The 10,317-nt window shown below is 47.8% G+C and overlaps 1 protein-coding gene across 1 annotated transcript; it reads right to left on the minus strand.

Moving 5' to 3' along the window:
• Positions 1-8,631: 8,631 nt before the first annotated feature.
• On the minus strand, positions 8,632-9,888 carry LOC131248382 (uncharacterized). The gene is made up of 2 exons (XM_058248653.1): positions 9,736-9,888; positions 8,632-9,576 (listed from the first exon to the last, which is right to left on the minus strand). The coding sequence occupies exons 1-2, from the start codon at positions 9,886-9,888 to the stop codon at positions 8,632-8,634; spliced, it is 1,098 nt and encodes a 365-aa protein (XP_058104636.1).
• Positions 9,889-10,317: the final 429 nt, after the last annotated feature.

Raw genomic sequence — 10,317 nt, forward strand, 5'->3', positions numbered from 1 at the left:
TTTATAATTATACACATGCTCGGGTTTACCATCAGTGTGTATGGCCATTACCTTTCATTTTTAGGTAGGGAGGACCTCCCATTGTACACATGGCATTTATCTTTGATCTGAACCATCCAAAATGGTGGAACCATTGTAGTTTGGTCAAATATTTGAAATAATATTGACTGAAAAACCCTTTATTAATGGACCTTTTCTTTTATTTAAGGTGGATTACTAATTGCTTATACGCTCCATTGCAGGTCCACCAATCCAACAGTTACGGTTCGGAGTATGGACAGAAATTGTCTACAACACCTGTTTTGAACAACACATAAAACACCCAAGCCTGTGGGACCCACCATGTTGTACATGTGACATCCACTCCATCCATCTACTGAGAACCACTATTTGCATTATAAATCCAAAAGACCATACTAATATCAAACTTAGATGGGCCACACTATTGAAAATTATGCAAAAATGAGCCTAAAATGTCTAAATTTATGTTGTGTGGCTCACGTGAGTTTTGGATCAAAAAGATTTTTGTATTTTCCATTCACCCCGTAGTAACATGCAATCTCTAATATGTGGGAAGTTTTTAGGATTTTAGAGAGTTGTTGAGTTGTAGCACAACAACAACCATGATTGTAAAAATGATACACTCGACATCAATCAAAATTAAGGAATTAGTCATTGTGCTTGAGCGTAAAAAGGAAGAAATAAGATCAGTCCTTAATTTCTGATGAGTTAGGATCTATCAATACAACACCAAATATTATCAACCAAAATAAATGTATGCACTTGGTGAATAGAGATAATATATTGCTATGTGAAATGTGTTGATGAAAAAATTTGGATCACCCTCCACTCGGACTCGTGAACTCTGAATCAATTCAGCCTCTTGAACCTGTACACTTGTAATGAGCAAATGAGACCCTGGTCTAAGTAGGGGACCCTCCGATGCCTAAGTCAGGTCAAGGGAAATTGGTTCTAAGTTGAAGAGTAGAGGGAGAGTGTAAGATGTTGCGTACCTGTAGTAATGGAGTCTTATTATATTTATACCTGACTATTGGACGGTCTAGGTCCGTTAATCTCGGCACGATTCACTCAATCAGTGGGATATTAGGATCATGGAGATATGGTTTATAATCCAGGGAAAGTGTAGTGTATCGTGCGTATCTGCGGGCGAAACGATCGGTCGTGTCCGTTTAAGAGAGTTTCCTGGCTTAACGCATGGAGCGTCCTCATCCTACCTCAGCCTTGGCTCGGGATCCCAAGCTAAAGAAGCCCTGACTCCAAGCCTCAGACTTAGACCAGCATGCACATGAGCCTTCGTCGTTAAGTTGTTGAACGGGAGTCGCGTCCCGAGTCTGAGCAGAGCTGAGCCCCGGCCTGGACTCATGACAGACTTGGCTTTCCTTATCTTTTGAATATTCAGGAGGTCTCCCCTCTGAATTCTGAGGCGGACGGCGGACCTGTCCCGTCGAGTCAGATTTTCCCACAATGGGTGACACTGATGTCAGTGGCCGAGTTACCCGTTTTTGGTCGGGCGGTAGTGGGGCGGTCCGAGATCTTACATGATCTTCATGTTGATTGTTTCGGTCTTAGCTTACCCAAACTAATAATCTCGGTGCAAGAGTTTGATAGGGACCGAGCCGAGCATCTTCCCCAGATCTGTCCTAGTGTTTTACTCTTGCGTATCTGACCTGACTAGTGTAGCTTTGGGCCTTGAAATTAAAGGGACTCGGATCTTCCCATGACAAAAGCCCCCTACTCTCCAAGTTCGGACACGGACTCGGAGAGTAAACACATGCGGAAGATCAACCATTTCTCCTGTTATATCCTTCATGCGTGCGGTTGCCATTATGACTTCTACATTCAAAGTGTCACGTCCTCGGGGCTTTCTTATCCACGAGTTAACACCCAGCAGACGCGTGGCGACAGTTAAGATCTCGAATCGTTGTTGAGCCTATGGTCGACTGCCACGTGTGCCATGGGAGATGTTTTGAGTGACGCTTCCTCTGCTTGAGTGCCGCTTCTGCTGCTCGAAGTTCATTGCCCAATATCGGACGCACGCCGCTTTGCAGGGCCTGAGCCAATAGCCTATGGCCACATGTATCCCGGAATCAGCTCGCGACAATTCAGTTGCGCCCATCATGCCACGACATTAATGCGAGGAATCTTTACAGGCTATTTAAACCTCAGCATTTTCGGAACCACTTCTCATTTATGCATTTTGAATTCACGTGGCTACCAATTCCCTTAGGAGGTGATTTCCAACGAAGGCGATTCCAGTCGATTCGGAGCTTCCGGCAAGGCGATTCCGATCGATCAGGGATTTTACAGCAGAGGTGATTCCCCATGAACATCCGGTGAGTCCATCCTTCTTCTAGCATTCTTCTCTCTTCTTGATAAGATGTCATCTGACTTAGATATGGTTCGAGAAGATTATGTCGACTCTGAGCCGGCGAGCTTAGATGACAGGAGAGGGGCATCTGAAGACCCCTTGGAAGCAGTGCCTCTCTTCCCTTAGCCTCAAAGAAATAAAGAGGCGGGGGCTCAGACCCATCAGGCCGGCAAGAAGAAAGCCACCCGAGCCCCCCGAGACTTAACTGCGGGGGTCACCGAGATGCTTGCGAGTGGGCAAGCGGGCTTCAGAGGCTGTCCCAGGAGGCTCCGTGCTGATGGAGTCTCAAATAGGGTGGATCCGCTAGGAGTTTGAGATTCCAGACTCCGTGCAGATAAGGGCACCAGAGCCCCTTGACACTGCTGGCGCACCTGCCAAAGGGGAGGTCGTCATTTTCCTTTGCTCTCTGCAATGTGGGCTTCGACTTCCTCTACACCCTTTCGTTCGAGCCTTGACGGCCTACCTAGGGTTAGCTCCCAGCCAATTCGCCCCCAACGCTTAGAAGGTTTTAATATCTTCCTTTATCATCTGGCGTCAAGTCGGGAACCCGGAGTTGACACCAGAGGAGCTGATGTGCTTGTATCTAATCAAGTATGATAGCCAAGAGCCGTGGTACTACTTCGTGACTCGGGGCAGTAAGGGGTCGAGGTTGGTCATGAATCTTCGGTCCTCCAATAAGGACTGGAAGAACAAATGGTTCTAGGCTTCGGGTGAATGAGAAGCACCGGTGGTGGAGCTCAAAAATTTGATGACTTGGGTCCCCACCCGATTCACTACACCAGGTCGGACCTCGCACATATTTTTTATATCCTTCTCCCTTTTGTTGTAGCCGGACTAAAGTTTTTCTTTTACTTCTGTACACTTCCCGAGGGGTACGCCTCTCCTCACTTTGGACCTGAAGAATCAGGTTGCTAAGGCCAGGGCGTGCTCAGGAGATCTCTGCTCCTGGTCGAATCTGATCACGGCCACCAACCTTCACCAGACCGGACTTTGCAAGTCCAAATCGCTCCACACTTCCTTTAGTAAGTCTTTCTTTAGCTCTTTACTTTTGGAAAGATTGAATCTCTTAACTTAGTTGCTGAATTATTACTTCGCGCGTAAGCATGGCCGAGGCTGCTGGGTCCCGGAGGAGGAAAGCCGCCCCGACCGTTGACGAGATGCTGAGGGCTGAGCCCTAAACGAAGACGATAGTTCAGAGGAGGTAGGCGGCTCCTCGCGGCAAGGGCTCCTCGGCCTCAATTTCTATCGCTGCAGCTCCAGCCGCGGCTTCAGTTTCTGTTGCTGTAGCTCTAGTTGCGGCTTCAATTTCTGTTGCTGCAGCTCCGGTTGTAGCACCTGTCGTTGCTGATAATGCTAAGACTGCCCCTCGGGTCGTTGAAGCACCTGCCGCAGCCCTCGAACCCTGTATAGCTATTCCTTCCTCATCCGAATATGAAGAAGTCATTCGGATGGCTGACGTCATGCTCTCCCCTCTCGAGATTGGTAATGATCTCAGGGCAGAGGCTCAAGCCTCAACAGGCAGCAAGACTGGTGCTGAGGAAGTGGTAGGATTAGCTCAGGTGGGGACGAGCGGAGAGAGGTTCCAGCCGAGCTATCACATGTCTTATTTGGTCTGCTAGGCTTCCAAGCACACCCCAGAGGAGGAGATTGTTGATCTTTTTACCAAGTCGGATGAGTCTTTGGTCAACGACATAGCTTCAGTCCTTTACTGGGTACTTCTATTGAGTTTCCTTACCTTTTATTTTTGCCGTATTCAGATACTCATTCTTTTATTTTTTGTTCAGTTCGTCCTGAGGCTCCTTCTGACTCGGGAGAGATTGAAAGAGTCTGCCAAGAAAGATGCTGAGGTGGAGGCCCTCAGGGGCGAGGCCAGGCTCTTGCGAGATGAGGAGGCCTTCCTCTGAATAGAGCAGGCGGAATTACATCGAAAGCTTGAGGACGGGACAGCTCGAGAGCTCCAGCTTTAGGGGGTCGTGGGCGACCTTGAAGCCCGATGCGGTACTGCCACTACCAAGCTGACCTGGGCCAGGGCCCACGCGGACTCGCTTGTAAGGAAGAATGCCCGATTGAGAGAAGTCCTGGAGCGGACTAGAGCCGAGGCGACAGAAGAACAGAGCCGAGCCATCTTCCTAGCGAAGGAGGCTCAGTGAACTGAAGACGAGGCCTCCCTGGCCATGGTGGTGGCTGCTGCGATTGATGCCTTTAAGACTTCAGAAGAAAGGGCTGCCGAAGCCAACAAGTTTTACAACTATGGCTTCGACGCGTGTATTGAGACGGTCCAAAATTTATACTCAGACCTCAACCTTGAACCTCTACTACCTAAAGACACAGGAGAGAAGCCCTCTGAAGATGCTTGCCCAGGTCAGGCCCCTGGCTCTCAAGCTCCTTATCCTCCTCGGACTGCATAGTTTTCAATATTTCTCTTTTTATGACTTTTCTGAACTTAATTCCTTTTTGGTGAATGATTTGATGGATAATATTTTTTGACCCTCTGGAGAGGGCATATGAATGATGATTTTTTATATATTAATCCATAGTTAGTTCTTGGATGTTGATTGTTGATTGCCGAACTGATCTGTTGACAAGTCGATTTACTTTGTGGCGTTGCCCAACCGACCCTTTGATGGGTCAGCTCGTTTTAGTGCCATTTTGTAGAACTTTGAATTTTGTTATATCATTGTTGTTAGGTCCGGACCCCCAGGGGATTAGATCCTCCCACGATTGGTGAGCGACGTTAGGTAAGCTTGTTGGTCAGGCGATGAACCGATGCCTCTGTCAGGGAGTCAGATCATCTATTTGGCTTTTCCCTTGAACATGAGGAGATGCCCTGTACAATTTTCGTGGGATAACGTACTAACCCCTTATTTAAGAGATCAATTCGCTGAGTTGGCTCCTACTTATGAGAGGCAACTTATTTATAGTAGATAGTCCGTTCAAGTAGATTTATTTGGAATGTGAGTTTCATTGAGAGCCTTAAAGTCTAGCCGCTCGGAGGCGTACACTTATTGGGGGCCTTAAAGGTCATTTCATCAAGGATAGTAAACTTTCAGGTGCTCGGCGTTCCAGGGGTGGGAGAGGTGATGACCCTCAAGATCTTCTAAGTGATACGAGCCAGGTTTAGTTGATCTGACCACACGATATGGCCCTTCCCAATTAGGTCTGAGAGCTCCAACCCCCGGTTCAGCGGTGTTTTGGAAGACTTGGCGAAGGATTAAGTCCCCTGGGCGGAACCGCCTCGTCTTGACTTTGGAATTATAGAATTGCACAGCCTGTTGATGTCAAGCAGCGACCCAAAGTCTAGAGTTTCTATGGCTTCTTCAAGTAGATCCAGGTTGGCTGTTATCTGCTCGGTGTTTTGGTTTTCTTGATAATTTCTGACTCAAGCTGTAGGGAGGCTGATTTTGACCGGTACCATTACCTCTGAGCTGTAAGAAAGCGAAAATGGATTCTCCCCAGTAGACAACTGAGCTGTGGTCTTATAGGCCCAAAGGACAAATGGGAGCTCCTCGGTCCAATTGCCTTTTGCTTTCTTCAATTTTGTCTTAAGGTGATGTTTGATGACCTTGTTAATAGCTTCTACTTATCCATTGGATTGTGGGTGCCAAGGCGAATAGTACTCATTACTGATGCCGAGCCCCCAGCATATCCCTCGGAACTTATCGTTATCGAATTGCCTGCCATTATCAGATACAATGGTGCGTGGGATCCCGAACTAGCAGATGATGTTTTTCCAAACAAAATCGATCACCTTCTGCTCTGTGATCTTTACAACGGGTTCGGCCTCGGCCCACTTGGTGAAGTAGTTGACTGCTACAATAGTAAACTTGACTTGCCCTTTTCCTGTGGGCAGGGGGCCGATGATATCGATCCCCACTGAGCGAACGGTCACGGCCGCTCATGGGAGTCATTTCCTCTACGGGTTGCCTCGGCACAGCCGCATATTGTTGGCATTTGTTGCACCTTTAAACATAATACTTCGAGTCCTCCTTAATGGTCGGCCAAAAATATCCTTGTCGGTGTATCTTCAGGGCTAGGGCTTGTCTGTCAGAGTGGTTTCCACAAATTCCTTCGTGAATCTCTTGAATCACATAATCTGCCTCGTCGGGTCGGAGACACCTAAGGTAGGGCTACAAATGCCCTTTCTTATACAATATTCCATCCAAGACTACATACCGCGCTGCTCTGACTCTCAGACGCCTTGCTTCCAACCTATCTAGAGGAACCTCACCGGATGTGAGGTAGCTATAAATCGGGTCCATCCATCTTGGAGTATCATTTACTGGATTGACCGTTTTCTTCTCCGTCTGGTCGATGCTTGGATGTTCTATGAACTCCATGGGAATGATTCGCGGGATCTTTCCTTTCATGGTTGAGGCCAGCTTCGCTAGGGCGTCGGCCCAGGAATTTTTTGCTTTAGGAATCTGACAGATAGTGTAGCTTTAGAATCTTTCTATCAATATTCTTACCTCGTCTAGATAAGCGATCATCCTAGTCTCCTTGGCCTCGTATTCGGTGGAGATATGATTCACAACTAGCTAAGAATCACACCGTACCTGGAGCGACTGGACCCCCAGGCTAGCCGCTAGCTTGAGTCCGGCCAGCAGAGCCTCATACTCTGCCTCATTGTTAGAGGCTTTGAAATCGAGTCTGATCGCGTACTGGATGGATGTGGAATCGGGCGAGACCAGGACGATTCCTGCTCCGGCAAGCTTGGCATTGGACGACCCGTCTACATAGAGAACCCATCCCGGTTCAGATATCGCTTTCTGATCGGGCGAAGGAGTCATCTCGACTTTGGCACTGATCTCACCTTTGTTCCGGGTGGTGAATTCTGTAATGAAGTCGGCTACGGCTTGGCCTTTGATTGCTGTCCTCGGTTAGAACTGAATGTTGAACTCCCCAAGTTCGATGGCCCACTTGGTTAACCGACCCGATACTTTGGGCCTATGGAGGATTTTCTTGAGGGGGGGTCGGTCAAGACAACGATAAAATTGGCTTGGAAGTACGGACGTAATTTTCGAGTCGAGACAACGAGACAGAGTGCTAACTTTTCCATGACAGGATATCTCGTCTCGGCGAGCACCATGACCTTGCTCATATAATAAACGGGATGTTGCTTGCCTCCTACCTCTGTAATCAGTGCCAAGCTGACAGCCGAGGCAGAGACCGCTAGATATAGGAACAGGGGCTCGCCTTCTTTGGGCTTAGACAGTAAGGGTGGTGAACCTAAATACTGTTTTAGTTGCTGAAAGGCCTATTCGCACTCCGATGTCCATTTTTCCTTCTTATGACCCTTCAACTGCTGAAAGAAGGAGAGACATTTATTCGTGGCTCTGGATATGAACTGTTTGAGCACTACTACTCGTCCAGTGAGGCATTGTATCTCCTTGACAGTCCGAAACTCGAGGAATTTACTAGAATCGACTCCGAAGGCGCACTTCATATGATTCAACTTCATTTGATATTCTCGGAGGATAGTGAAAGTCTCTCCGAGATCTGCCAAGTGATTGGACGCCTTAATGCTTTTCACAAGCATGTCGTCGACATAAACTTCTATAGTACGCATGATCTGTTTAGCGAACATCTGATTCACCAGTCTTTGATACATTGCCCCAGCATTTTTCAGGTTAAATGGCATGACCTGGTAATAGTAGAGTCCCTTGTCAGTGACGAATGTAGTCTTTTGCTTGTTTGGGGGATGCATTGCGATCTAGTTATGCCCGGAGTAAGCGACCAGGAAGGAGAGTAGTTCGTGGCCTACTGTACTGTCCATTAGTTGATCAATCCGAGGTAATGGGAAACTATCTTTCGGACATGCCTTATTCAAATCTGAGTAATCTACGCAGACCCACTATTTTTTATTGGCCTTCTTGACAAGAACCACATTTGTGATCCAATCGAGATAATGTACCTCCTTTATGAAGCCAGTGTCGAGCAGAATGGAGACTTAGTTGGCTATGGCTTCGACGGCTCGGCATCGAACGGTCTCCTCCTCTGCTTCACGGGTTTATGATCCAGGTCCACATTCAGCCTATGGACCATAACATTCGGAGAGATCCCGGGCATGTCCCCATGCGACCATGCGAAGATGTCTCTATGTTGCCGTAAGAAGGTCAACATTTCAAACCGTTGTTCAAGGTTCAATGATATTCTGAGATGAACAATTTTGCTCGGGTCTGCCTCGTCGAGTGGTACCTTCTCCAAGTCTTCTACAGATGAGTCTTCCGCAGGTCCTCTGGGATCTATATGGATGGTGAGTGCTTGGGATCTAGAATATAGACGGTGAGTGCTTGCTTCACGGATCCTTTCTTCACTGCTATCGCATAACACCTCCAAGCTTCGCGCTGGTCTCCTCGGAGGTAGCCTATCCCTCCTTTGGCGGAGAATTTCATCATTAAGTGATAGGTGGAGACGACTACCCTCATTGCATTGAGAGAAGGTTTACCTAAAATGACGTTGTGTACTGATGGCACATTAACAACGAGGAAGTCTACCATGAGGGTGACTTGATGTTGTCCTTCTCCCCCAGTCACATGGATGGAGATGGCTCCCGCAGAGATCACCCTTTCTTCGGTAAATCCGTGCAGGGGGGTCTTCACAGGTCTGAGGCGTGACGTAGGAATCCCCATTCTTTCGAAAGCCTCGAAATAAATTACATTTGCTGAGCTTCCGGTGTCGATCAGGATGTAGTATACCTTATGGTTGGCTATGGTCACAGTAACCACTAGGGTGTCGTCGTGCGAATGTTGGATCCCGTGCGCATCATCTTCTAAGAAGGTCATGCTGCATGGACTAACCCAGAGTTCTTTGCTCGGACGCTCAGTCAAGTGGATGTAGTGTTCCAGATCATACTTTCGAGAGTGGGCTTTCCGAGTCCTGTTTGAATCTCCCCCACCAGATGAGCCCCCAATGATGGTGCAAATTTTGGCTAGCTCTTCCGTGGTGTTATTCGACTGCTCTTGCCCTCGCTCTTCTTTCCGAGTAGTTCTTTCTCCCTTAGCGTATCGGCACAAATGCCCCTTACGAATAAGGGTCTCGATCTCATCCTTGAGATCCACGTAATCAGCTGTGTTGTGGCTGTGATCCTGATGGAAGTGGCAATACTTGCGCTTATCTTGATGATCGGGGTCAGCCTTCATACAAACTGGCCAATTTAGAAGCTTGTGTCCTCTGATGTCTAGTAAAATCTGCTCAATAGATGTGTTGAGAGGGGTGTAGGAATGGAATTTTCCCTCTGGTTTCCTGCTTAGACGACGATCACGAGGGGCGCGGTCATCCTGTCCCTTGCTAGATGGCTAGGATTCTTCGTTCTTTGGCCTTTTTCCCTTGCTAGTTGGCTCTGTCACTTGAACATTCTTACCGGCATTGGAGAATTCATCGGCGTTAGTATACTTTTGAGCTCTGGCGATGAGGTCGGCTAACGTCTTTGGCGGATTCTTCCCAATAGAGAAGGTGAACCTTCCCTCTTTCAGACCACCGAACATGGCGGAGAGTGTCATCTTGTCATCGTAGTCCTCCACTTGTAACGCTTCCTCATTGAAGTGAGCGATGTAGTCCTTCAATGACTCCTTTGCTCTTGTTTGATGGTGAACAGGTGAATATTCGGCTTCCGACTCTTCTTACCACTTATGAATTAGGTAAGGAATAATCAGCTAAGTTCTGCGAAGGAACCAATGGAGCTGGGTTTGAGTTGACGGTACCAACTTTAAGCAGATCCTGTGAGTGTAATCGAGAACCCCCGGCACATCATCTCATCTGTTGCTGTTTGGATTTACATCAATGAACGATAAGCTTCCACATGCTCGGATGAGTCACCGAACCCAGAGTATTGAATAATGGGAGGTATCCAGAACCTATGCGGCATCACCTCGTTCATGATAGCCGAGGTGAAGGGAGGCTTGGTCTCTTCCATCATTGCCTAAAAGGCG

This window comes from Magnolia sinica, chromosome 1 (genome assembly GCF_029962835.1).
Source record: "Magnolia sinica isolate HGM2019 chromosome 1, MsV1, whole genome shotgun sequence".
Lineage (NCBI taxonomy): Eukaryota > Viridiplantae > Streptophyta > Magnoliopsida > Magnoliales > Magnoliaceae > Magnolia > Magnolia sinica.